At 47.9% G+C, this 13,051-nt stretch overlaps 1 protein-coding gene across 1 annotated transcript in view; it reads right to left on the bottom strand.

Annotated features, from left to right (window-relative positions):
- Positions 1–13,051, bottom strand: part of CACNA1B (calcium voltage-gated channel subunit alpha1 B) — a 198,695-nt gene that overhangs the window by 144,169 nt on the left and 41,475 nt on the right. The window contains exons 6-8 of the mRNA XM_040460282.1: positions 12,116–12,207; positions 10,736–10,888; positions 9,331–9,521 (exon numbers count right to left, since the gene is read on the bottom strand). Of these exons, the coding sequence (XP_040316216.1) occupies positions 9,331–9,521; positions 10,736–10,888; positions 12,116–12,207 (436 nt within the window). The remainder of the gene's footprint in view (positions 1–9,330; positions 9,522–10,735; positions 10,889–12,115; positions 12,208–13,051) is intronic.

Raw genomic sequence — 13,051 nt, 5'->3', positions numbered from 1 at the left:
GACATAAACCTCCAGATTCAAGAAGCTAAACAAACACCAAATAAGATAAATTCGGGCCACCTGGATGGTTCAGTTGGTTTCAGCTCAGGTGGTGGTCCCAGGGTCATGGGACCGAGCCCTGTGACAGGCTCCATGCTGAGTGTGGAGCCTGCTTAAGATTCTCTCTCCCTCTCCCTCTGCCCCTCCCCTGCTGTGTGTGTGCATGCACACACACACTCTCTCTCTCTCACTCTGTCTCTGTCTCTGAAATAAAAAATAAATATAAAAAATAAAATAAGATAAACCCAAAGAAATCCACAACATGACATATCATAGTCAAATTTAAGAAAACTAAAGACAATCAAAAGAGAAATGACACCTTACTTATAGGTGGAAAACAATTCTAAATAGTCCTTGGGTCAAAGAAGAAGTCTCAAGGGAAATATAAAAATACACTGAACTGAATGAAAATAAAAATACAATGTGTCAAATTTGAAGGGCACAGCTAATGCAGTGCCAAGAGGGAAATTTGTATCACTAAATAAAATACATACATTATGAAAGAGTAATCAAATCAATAACCAAATCAATCAAATCAATAATCTAAACTTCCACCTCAAGCTGCTAGAAAAAAAAAAAAAAGAGCAACATAAACCCAAAGGAAACGTAAGCAAGTAAATAATAATGATAAGAGCATAAATCAACAAAATTGAAAATAAAAACTATAGAAAAAAGTCAATTTTTTAACTTGGTTCTTTGAAAAAAAATCAGTTGCATTGACATACCTCTAACAATACTGACCAAGAAAAAAGGACAGAAGACACGTTATCAATTTTATGAATGAAACAGGGGATATCACTACAGACCCAGCAAACATTAAAAGGTTAATGAAGGGATACCACAAAAAACTCTACATACATTCACTAACAAGGATGAAATGGACCAAGTTCTCAAAAAACACAAACTACCACAACTCATCCAATATAAAATAGTTAAATTTAATAGAGCTATAATTATTAAGGAAAGTGAAATTGTAATTTTAAAAATTTCCCCCTAAAAAGGATAGATATATTGATCAATGGAATAAAATTGATGATCTAGAAATAAACCCTTACATTTATCATCAATTGATTTTTTAACAATGGTACCAAGAAATTCAATGGGGGAAGGAACAGTCTTTTCAACAACTGGATATCCACATGCAAAGAATGATGCTGAGTCCCTGCCTCACATCACATACAAAAAGTAAAATGTGTCATAGACCTAAATATGAGAACAAAAATTAGAAAACTCTTAAAAGAAAATATAGGAATAAATCTTCACGACTTTGAATTTGGTAATGAATTCTCAGCTGTAACACCAAAAGCACAATGATGAAAATAAAAATAGAAAAATTGGACTTCATCAAAATAAAAATTGTTGGTACTTCAAATGACACCATCCAGAAAGTGAAAAGACAATGCGCAAAATGTAAGAAATATTTACAAATCATATATCTGATAAGGGTCTAGCATCCATAATAGATACAGAAAAATTACTGGCCAATAATAAAATGACAAATTAACCAATTTTAAAATGGGAAAATGATCTGAATACACATTTCTCCAAAGAAGACATATAAATGGTGTAATAAGCACATAAAAGATGCTCAATATCATAACTCATTAGGGAAATGCAAATCAAAGCCAAAATGAAATACCACTTCCTTTCATGGTTGTTTGATTAAATTTAAAATTAAATTTTAACAAAAAACAATAGGTGTTGTTGAGGATGTGGAGAAAAAGGAACACTCATGCACTGTTAGTGGGAATGCAAACTGGTGCAGCCACTCTGGAAAACAGTATGTTTGCTCAAAAAGTTAAAAATAGAACTACCCTGGGGCGCCTGGGTGGCTTAGTCAGTTAAGCGTCCAACTTTGGCTCAGGTCACGACTCATGGCTCATGAGTTCGAGCCCCGCGACTGCCTCTGTGCTGACAGCTCAGAGCCTGGAGCCTGCTTCGGATTCTGTGTCTCCCTCTCTCTCTGCCCCTCCCCCACTCATGCTCTGTCTCTCTCTATCTCTCAAAAATAAATACATGTTAAAAATTTTTTTTTTTTTTTTTTTTTTTTTTAACTAGAACTACCCTACAATCCAGGAATCACACTACCGGGTATTTACCCAAAGAATACAAGAACACTAATTCAAAGGGATACATTCACTCCTATGTTTACGGCAGCATTATTTACAACATCTAACATATGAAAACAGCCCAAATGCCCACTGATTGATGAATGGATAAAGAAGATATATAAATATACATTTATATGTAAATGTATTTATGTGTATACACATATACACACACATACATACATACATACATACATATATACATTCAGCCACAAATAAAAGAATGAAATCTTGAGGCGCTTCGGTGGCTCAGTCAGTTAAGCATCTGACTCTTGATTTTGGCTCAGATCATGATCTCACAAATTTGTGAGTTCAAGCTCCATGTTGGGCTCTGTGCTGACAGCTCAGAGCCTGGAGCCTGCTTCAGATTCTGTCTCCCTCTCTCTCTGTCCCTCCTCAGCTCGTGCTCTGGCTCTCTCTCCTTCTCAAAAATAATAAATAAACATTGAAAACATTTAAAAAAGAAATCTCTAGACCCAGATTGTAGAATTCTACCAATTCTCAAAAAAAGAATTAATACCACATACACAAATCTCTTCTAGAAAATGAGAAAGGAAGAACTACTTTCTAATTCGTTTTATAAAGCTTGTATTGCCTTCATACCAAAACCAGACCAACATAATTCAAACTAGAAGGAAATTACAGACCAAAAGCCCTCATGAATATGGGTGCCAAAACCCTTAATGAAACATTAACAAATTGATTTAAGCAATGTATAAAAATAATTATATACCATGACCATGTGGAGTTTGTTCTAGGGATGCCAAGCCGTTTCAAAATTCAAAAGCCAATCAATGTAATCCACTGTATTAACAGACTAAAGGAAAAATCACATTATCATATCAATGCAAGAAAAGTATTTTGAAACATCCAACACCCATGCATGATAAACCCTCTCAGAAAGGTAGGTATAGGAGAACTCCCTCAGTTTGATAAAGGACATCCACAAAAAAACAAAAAAATTGCAGTTAACATTATACTTAGCAGTGAAAAACTCAATGTTTTTTTGCTAAGATTGGGAGCGCAGAAATATGTCTATTCTCTTATCTACCAAAAAGTTGTAAGTTTCAGCCAGTGCAATAAGGCAAGGAAATAAAATAAAAGGCATACAAATCAGAAAGGAAGAAATAGACTGTTCCTGTTTGCAGACAACACGTTTGTACAGGAAATCCCAAAGACTCTCCAAAACATCTCCTAGAATAAATAAGTAAATTCAGCAAGGTTGCAGGATATAAGATCAACATATAAAAATCATTTGCATTTCTTACAAAACATATGCAGGACTTGTATACTGAACTCCAAAGTGCTGATTAAAGGAATCAAAGATAATCTACATAAATGGAGAGATACACCATGTTCATGGACTAGAAAACCCAACATAGTAAGGATGTCGATTCTCCCAAATGGAACAAAATGGGAGTGATCAGTCTACCTGGTTTAAAAGATTTATTTTACAGTACAGCTGCAATAATGAAGATAATGTGCTATTCGTAGAGAGAGACACTCAGATCATGAGAACACAAACGGACCCACATAGGACGTCTGGCCGTCTCAGTCAGTGGAGCATGCGACTCTTGGCCTCAGGGTTGTGAATTCAAGCCCCACATTGGGTATGACCTTGTTTAAAAAAGGAAGGAAAAGAAAGACCCACACAACTACACCCAAATTTTTTAGCAGAGGTGCAAAAGTAATTCAATGGAGGAAATATAGCCTTTCAACAAGGGTTGCTAGAGCAGCTGGATATTCACAAGCCTCCAAAAAGTAAGGAAGGTAGGAAAGAAGAGAGAGAAGAAGGAAGGCGTGGAGAAGCAGGGGGAGTGAGAGAAGAATGTCAACCCAAACCTCATACTTTATTTTTTTTTTAATATTTTTTTGGGGGGGGGGGGGAGGGGCAGAGAGAGAGAGAGAGAGAGGGACAGAGGATCCAAAGAGGGCTCTGCACTGACAGCAGAGAGCCAGATGCGAGGCTTGAACTCATAAACCAGGAGATCGTGACGTGAGCCAAAGTTGGATACTTAACCAACTGAGCCACCCAGGCGCCCCTAGACCTCACACTTTATGCAAAAATTAACTCAAACTGGATCACAGACTTGCATGTAAAATGTAAAACAATAAAACTTTAAGAAAAAAACCATAGAATAAAATCTTCAGGATTTAAGGCTAGGCAAAGAGTTCTTAAATTTGACCCTAAAAGCCCAATCTACAAACGGAAAAACTGATAAACTGGACTTTTTCACAATTAAAAATGCGTGTTGTGTGAAAAACCAGGTGAAGAGTATGAAAAGTCAAGTTAATGACTAGAAAAAAAGTATTTGCAAGCCACATCTCTGACAACCAACTAGTTCCTAGAATATATGAAAACTTCACAGTAAAGTAACAATCCAGACAAACTGTGGACAAAAGATATGAAGAGGTATGTCCCTGAAGAAGATAAACGAATGGCAAAAAAGTAGGAAATGATACTTAACGCCATTAGCCATTAGGAAGTGTGGATTAAAACCATAACGACATATCAGTACACACTTAACCAGAAGGGCTAAAGTCAAAAACGATGACAACATCAAATACTGGTGAGGAGACTACATTATCCATCCACTCCTGATGGGAATGTAACAGAATACAGCCTTCTGGGAAATTTTTAGTTTCTTAAAAAACTAAACTTGCAACTACTATACAAGCCAGAAATTGCACTCCGAGGCATTTATCCCTGAGAAATGAAAACTTATGTTTACACAAAAACCTGTACACCAATGTGTAGAGCAATTATGTTCACAACAGCCCCAAACTGAAAACAATCCATATGTCCTATAGCAGGTAAATGTTAAATAAACCTAGCCCACCCATATCACAGAAGACTGCCCAGCCATAAAAAGGAACCAATTACTGACACACATTAATCTAGATGAATCCCCAAAGAATCATGTGAGTGAGAATAGCCAATACCAAAAAGTGACATATACTATGGTTTCATTTACATAACCTCCTTGACATTACAGATGTGACGAAGAGACTAGTGGTTAACAGGGATTGAGGGGAGTGAGGGTAAGAAAGAAGTTGGTGTGGCTACAAGGCAACCTGGGTGTCCTTCCAGCATGGAATGTTGTATATCTCGATGACATCAGTGTCAGTATTCGGGTTGTGAGGCACACTAGTTCTGTAGGGTGTAACCATTACAGGAGACTCGGGATCTCTCTGTATTATTTCTTACAACTGCACATAAGTCCTCAATTATCTCAAATAGAGTTTACTTTAGAAAAAAACCACCAGCCAACCCCCATCTCTCCCTGCAGCTCCCTCCCACCGTCTTGCTACACCTCACAGGGAGCTCCGGGAAAGAGCCGACTCCACCTGCCGTCCTCACTCTCATCCTGCCTCACCTTTAACCTGCACCTTCCGAGCTTCTACCCCCACCACCGAAACCGCTCTTGTCAAGTTACCAGCATCTTTCTCGACCTCTGACCTGGTTGATCATTTCTAGGACCTAGGTCATTTTCTAGAAACTTTTTTCTTAGCTCTGCTTCCAAGACGCAGCATGCTCGCGGTGCTGCTTCTACCGTGCCTCGAAGGCTCCACCTTGGTCTCTCGCTGGCTCCTTCTTTCCTACTTGTCTTCGGAATGTTGGAATTCCCCCAACAGCCAAGCTCAGAGAGGGCTCGGTCTTGGGCCTTCTTTGCTTCTCCTCCTACATTCCTTGCTGAGCCAATCACATCCTCTCCCATGATGTTAAACTCCACCCATGATCTCAGACAGACACCCTCAGCCCTGCTGTCTCCTCTGAGCTCCCTGTCATATACCCAACTGTATACTCAGCGTCTCCCTTGCATGAAACCAGTCCTTTGAAACATTATGGAGGCAAATCAGAGTCCCTGGGCTCCACTACTACTCCACTGAAACAAACCGAGCAAATATCTCACTCCCAAGTCTCCCTTCTCAAGAAAGGGCACCACCTTCCCCAGTGGCTGATGTCACATCTTTGGTTCTTCCCTCTCACACTGCACACCCAACAGACGAGCAAGCCCTCTACCTGTGCTCACTGTAAAACACGGCCTTTGCACCTATGCATGTGAACAACCCTTCCTCAGAGCTTCGTGTAACCAGTACAACGAGCATACGCAAAACCACATGTATATAATCATAAGCCAACTTCACTTACCTCCTACTGTCCCTTTGAACATATTCATGCCCCTGGATAAAAACCTGGATAAGTCCTATAACTTTTCTGATAACTCCTGGGTAGTAGAAAGTTCTACAATCACTTTAAGTAGAAAACACAGTCTCAATTCAGTAATTAAGTGTCCAATCCCAGCTGGCAATAAAACTACTTAACATGCTTTACACTGAGAATATCTACTCTTTTAGCTGGCCTGCCACAGCTGGCTGCTTTCACTGGGAAAGGGAGGCGTGGTCCCTCTTTGCCCCTCCACGCCTAACGCTGTTCCTTCTTCCTCGGCTTGCTGCTGGCTGGGTTACTGACCCCGACACAATCCAAGCAGGGGAGGAAAAAGGGTGGGGGGTGGGAGGGAAGGCCAGTTTTTCCATGCTTGGCCGTGCCCTGAGATAATCTCATCTTTCTGGGCCTGACGGAAATTTACTGCTGACTCCTCTCTCACAAGGCATTTCTGTGGGTTCTTCCAGGAACCCATTTGACTCCACTTACTTTTCAAAATGCAGGCAAGCCATTTCTCGCTCAGTTGGAGAACTCCCCCACCCCCACCCCCATCTTTCCAGCAGTCTGTTGTGAACATAGGTTCTCTACTGAGACGTCACTCGCCCTGGTCAGAATTTAAAAGGGCTCTTGGCTGGCTACTGTCCCCTGGCCATAGCTGGTCCATGAGAAACACTCACACACCCTCCTCTGTTCCCAACATTGAGTGTATTCTCCACCTCTCTCCCTCCACCCCACCGTGGCAGGCCAGTGGCTCCTGCCCTTGAAATCCCGGCACTGTCACTTGGGGCTCCACTCTCCAGGAGCACGTCTGGGTTGGAGCACTGGGTTGGAGGCAAGCGGCAGGCTCTTTCTCTGAAGAATCCCCTTCGAAACACCCAATCTGATTTGCAGCAATTCACCCTCTTACCCCCCAGTGTGGAGAGTGGACCCAGCCAGGTCTAGGCCACCTCACAGGTCACCACTGTCACCGTGTCCTGGTGCCTTGCCAAACCGCCAAGGCACAATCTCATAGCACCTGCACGTCTGGCTTCCAGACCTCACCAGGCCTGGCTTTCACAAGGTGTCTAACTCATTACTCCCTGCCCCTCATCCACCTTTGTTTTCTTTAAAGCACTTGGCATTATAAGGCCTTTATCGAACACCTTCTGCTCACCACTGTACATGTAGCATCTCGGGGGTGCCCGGAGCCCAGCGGGTCCAATGGAAGTATATGCCAAATGAACCCTCTGTGGCTCTCGTGACCAGTCCTGCCCTAGGGCCTAGTTCCTGCTCAGCCCCTCCCACACAGGGCACAGACCCACCCATCTGAGTCACCAGGGCCCCTGGCCAAGTCCCAGGGGGCACTGAAAGCTGCAGAGACCTGTTCATGCAGCCCTTGCTCAGGTGGGGCTGGCAGGGATGTGGCCAGCTCAGAGCTATTTTTAGGGTCTGTCCTTGGGAAATCGCTCCTTGACCGGCTGTAGGAAAAGGACAGTCAAGCTCCTCATAACTGCCTTTGCGCCTGTTCTTCTTTTCCTCAATTAAACAGAGCCTGTCAGGAGACACGACTCCCAGTCCAAGGAGGGATCTGGTTCAGGGGACTTTGGGCCAGCTTTTCCTGAACTTCCACCTTCCCCCTGCACGCTCAGTGAGCATTTCCCAAGCACTTGCTGGATTCCTAGCCCTGAGATCCACCTGGGTTTCCATGCACCCACAGAACAGAGGGCCCCAGTCTGCCCCTTTCCTCCTGTCCCTCATGCCACCAGACTATCGCACCGTCATTTCTTCCCCGGGCTCCTAGAGGCCGGGAACCCAGGCCTCCAGGGGCTTAGAGCCCAAACCCCACCTCAGCACCCAAGTGGCAGGTTCAGCACGAGGTGTCTTGTACCTGCAAGTCCTCCACCCACAGCCCACAAGCAGAGCTCGCTCTAGCTATCCAGAAAACAGCAATCCGCCAGCCATACCTTCCCAGCCAAACCTTCCAAGATTTCTAGCTCACGTGTGCCTTCCTTGTCGACCTCCCAAAGTCCCTGAGGGACTAATTTCATTGTTCTTATGCCCCGGTGGCTCATGGGGCTACAGCATGTAGGAGGTAGCGAGGGAGGTCATCACATAAGAAAAGAGACAGAATTCTGCTCAAGCTTTTGTGGTCGAGTCCTCCCAGAAGAGCGTCACACGGAGGAGAGGTGGCAGTGAGATGGGCCACCAGGCAAGGGCATTAGACCAGCTTCTGTCATGGGTACCAACCCAGACTGCCCTGTGTACATCACTGTGACAGGCAGGCATCCTCGTGGGCAAGAGGATGAAGAGGAAACAGCACCAGATAGACACGGCAGAGAAGACAGAAATGTGCAAGACACACACTCTGAGCCCAGAGCCCCAGCGCCATCAGAGAAGTCTTCCTGAGAGTCTGCTGAGTGCAGCCACAAACCCTGCCCTGCTCCTGTCTTTACCGGGCAGCCTAGGGACAACAAGAGGCCCAGCAGGCTTCCCTCTCCCTCCCTCCATCCAGAAAACCCAGCAGGGATGGCACAACTAGTAGTTCCCAGCAAGCTGCCTACCAGTCGCAGGGCCTTGAGCAACTTCAACAGCCCCTCCATGCCTCAGTTTCCTCACTGTACATGGGGTTCTTGAGATGACTCTATGAGTTAACAGGGATAGGACACTTCACGCAGGGCCTAGCTTGGAGCAAGCTTGCAGTGAGCCTTAGGGACTGGCACTGTGACCATGTGACCAGCAGCAGCAGTAGCATCTTCCCTGGCATTTTCTTTGCTGGCTCTCTACCTGGCCCTCAGTTTTACTTTCATGAGAGAAGCTGTCCTGGAGACTCTAGGACCTAGGTCAAGGGTTCGAGTTGACATTGACGACAGTGGGCCCTTGGTGGAGTCATCTGAAGGAAGGGGCTTGTATTTCATCCTAGGGTAGAGGAAGGAACTTGGGGCTGGGCACAGGCTCTCTGGTCAGGAATGTCACCCCAAATGGGATCCTAGGAGCTCCGGGGTCCATCCACAGTCCCAGGGCCAAGATGCAACTCACGTTATAAAGGATGTCAGTCCATCCCTCCATGGTGATGCACTGGAACACTGTCAAGATGGCAAACAGGATATTGTCAAAGTTGGTGATGCCAAAGTTGGGTCCCGGCCAGTACTCCCGGCACTCGGTGTCGCCCTCACACAGCCGGGCTGGGGCCTCCTTGCCACAGGGAAAGTCACCCACTGGCTCTGGATCTGTGGAGAGGAGAATGAAGCACAGACCCTGAACCCAGAAACACCAAGTTCTCCAACCCCTCCTGCGGCCCCTGGGCTTCGAAGGCCTCAGCACACGTGGGCAGGCATCAAGCACCAATGGAAATCCTCCCTTGCTCCCCCCACCCTCCCTCCCTGCACCAACTCTCTCCCCCTGCCTACAGTCTGGCTCCCCCTGAGCTCAGACCAACCGTCCCAGGAACCACTGGTCAACCTCTCCCTTCCTACTGGAACCTGCCCATTACTGTTTAAACACGCTCAGGACTCGCTCGCCTTAAACTCAAAAACGACAAACCCCTAACATCCAACTCTTCCTACCACTACAATGCTGACCGCTCCTTTCTCTCACAGCCAAACTAACACTGAGGCTCTCCTGACACACAGATGTTGCCTGTCACTCTGGAGTCAGCCACCGCAGGCCCTGCTTGCCGGGCAGATCGGCTCAGAGCCCACACAACGTGTGGCCACAGGATGGCTGGGGGCTGCAGGGCCCAAGCCTCACTACACTGGCCCTACAGAGTGCTTTGATAAGACGTTTTTAAAATCATGAACGATTTAAATTTTAGTCAGAGCTTTCTCTGCGTCGACTGACACGTTCATGTGGCTCATCCGCCTCACTGCAAAACACACCCAGAGCCCAACCCGTTGTGCCGTCTCCACCAGAACGGCCTGGCCGCAGCCGCCATGTCTCTCCAGTCGAGATGTTGCCCTCCTGAGGAAGCCTGTTTCTGCCTTTGCCTCCCTGGAGCAGCGAGAACAACCAGATGACGTCAGTCCTCACTCAGAGCCCTCCACTGTCTTCCTGATTTCTCTCAGAGGAAGACTCGGAGTCCCTACCGCGGCCATGAAGCCCACGTGATTTCCCCTCTATTCCGGCTGCGCCTCGTAAGTGGACTTCTCCGGCCTGGCGGCCACATTGCAATCCCTCCTAACGGCAGTCCGATCGCTGCTCACCTGGCCCCTCAGGAGAGAGGCCTCCCCTGGCCCATCTCTGTGAAGCAGGCTCCCAAGTTATTCTACCGCAAGTACCACAACCTGTAATCATTGCATTTAGGTGTTTACTCACGTTTTTGTGGTTTTCAGGTTGTGGTGTGTGCCCCCCGCCCCCATCCGTCTGGCACCTAGAACAGTGCCTGTCTCCTGGATGAGTGAGTCTGTGGTCCCGTCTGAGCCCAAGGGGTGCTGCCAGGCCTCACCTGTGCTGTTGGGGAAACAGGCCTTGTGGAATTTTCCCATGTAGAACTCGAGGCCAATGATGGCAAACATGAGGATGGCAAAGAAGAGAAGCAACCCAATCTGCAGAAGCGGGACCATGGCCTTCATTATGGACTTGAGCACCACCTGCAGACCTGGGCCAGAGCAGCCAGAGCAGGGCAAGTCAGAGCAGGGTGGGCAGTGCAGGGGGCGGGGGGGGGGGGGGGGGGGGCAGACTGGCGAGCACCTGGGCTGCTTAGGACTGGGGGTCCTGGGGCAAGGTGCCGATCTGAGAGCCCTCAGAGTAGGGGACGGAGCAGGGAGCGTGGGGAGTCGGGGGAAACCGCACGTGCTTACACAAGAGTGCTCGGGGTGGGGGACCAAGCATAAGTCTCAGAGGGAAGTAGACGGAGAGAAGTCCCAGCGCAGGGGAGGGGCAGGGCGTGTCGTGTCAGAGTTGGGGTCTGGTGGAGGGTGGGTGCTGGCGAGATGTGTGGACCTACGGAGGACTCTGGGTGGAGCAAGAACACAGTCCTAAGAGGGGAGGGGAGGGGAGGGGAGGGGGTGCTGGGAGGGAAGAGCAGATCTTGACAGGCCCCAACACTTTAGAGAAGGCAAAGCAGGGGACCTGCCTGCAGGAGTGTTTGACCACTGACCACAAAGCCAGAGGGACTCAGCACACAGAGGAAGCTCAACCCCATGACCCCCTCCCCGCATGGCCCCAGCTCTTAGATACAAGCCTGAGCCTTTACCTGGCAGGGTCCTGGGGCAGAACAGGGGCTCCCCCGGCAGCAGCCTCAGGGGGACATAGCCCTAAGTCCCTGCCCACTTGGGCCCTGAGGAAACCGAAAACCAGACTTCCACTGGACTGAGGAACAGGAGTCAGGGCCGCCCCTGCCTCTCAAGGTAACCCTGGCCATGCTCCTAACCAGGCGTGGCTCCTTGAGCAGCTGAATCCAAGAGCATGTCTTAACCGGGCCTCAGTTCTCCAAGGCCCTGCCAAGCCTGAGCCAAGTCAGGTGGTCCTTTGACTATTTTGTCAGGCATCCTGCCTACCACCTTGCTCGGTCTCTTGTCTGTGCTTTAACCCCAGAAAAAGAAGCAAAGAGCTAGAAATGTAGCAGAGCATGTGAGGAGAAGCAAAGTCTCCATCTGGGGAAGCCAAATCAGGGCAAAACAACAGAGCCACTCTCTGGGCTTTCACAGAGAATGTCAGGCTTCTTCACACCTGGTTCTCACAGGTCAGGAGCCCTGAGCTTCAAGTCACCCAAGCCAAAGGGCCCACTGGTTAAGGCTTAACTGTGGCTGTGGCCATGGTGGGGTTGGGGGAGGGTGTTAGTGATCCAGGTAGGCTTGGGGCTGATTGCTTTTGCCAGACTCACTCGGAATCCCAGACACCAGCTTCAGGGGCCTGAGCACACGCACGGCCCGCAGGGTCCGCAGGTCGAAGTCAGTGCCCGCTGTGGCCAGGATCCTGGCAGGAACAGAGAAGGAGGGAAGTAAGGGTTTCCACATTCACCTGAGAGAACACAGGCCCCACCACCCATGTCCTTTCTCCCAACAACAGCGACCCCCACTGTCTGAGCACGAGGCTGCCACAGGTTGTGGCGCTGCTGTGGCAGGACGAGGCAGGCACTGAGTCCTGACGTCCTCGCGGTAATGTCAGCAATGACTGCTTCCGGCGTGACCATCCCTCCAGCTAAACGGAATCACCCTGAGAGGACACATGGTCTCTGGCACCTGGCCTGGCCTTGCGTTTGCCCTCCAACTAAATCCAAACCGAAACCCGGTCCCCAAACCAACCCCGACTGCACCCCAAGCAGCCTCACGAGACGGGGTGATGAGTGGAAACGAGTAAAACGGAGGCTGCGGCTCCCGAACAGGCGCCACACACAGCCTTCCTCACCTTCTCTCAGGAGAATACCGATCGGGGTGGGGTGGGGCAGGCGGAAGAGAGGGCACAGGGACTCAGGGAAGCCATCATAATCAATCCCATTAGCCGAAAGCTATATTCCAAGGTGTCCCATCTCAAAACACAGAAGATCAGACAGCCACCTCTCGGCACAGCCACTTCTCTGCTCCCTTCACACCAAAGCTCATGCAGAGGGTCAGCCCTTGGTGTCCCCACCACCTCACCCTCCTGTCCCCCCGTGGGATGTCACCCACGCTATTCCCCTGAAACGCCGTTCAAGCCTTTGTCTTGCTGACTCCAATGGTCAAGTCTCCCTCTCTAAGTGGTTGCTTCTCTGCCCTTGGGTCAACCCCCTCGTTTTCCTCCAAGTCCCCGGCAGCCCCTCAGGGTCTTGACCGCCACCCTG

This window comes from Herpailurus yagouaroundi, unplaced genomic scaffold (genome assembly GCF_014898765.1).
Source record: "Herpailurus yagouaroundi ecotype Mexico unplaced genomic scaffold, PumYag 249, whole genome shotgun sequence".
Lineage (NCBI taxonomy): Eukaryota > Metazoa > Chordata > Mammalia > Carnivora > Felidae > Herpailurus > Herpailurus yagouaroundi.
This window is presented reverse-complemented; position numbering and strand designations above follow the sequence as displayed.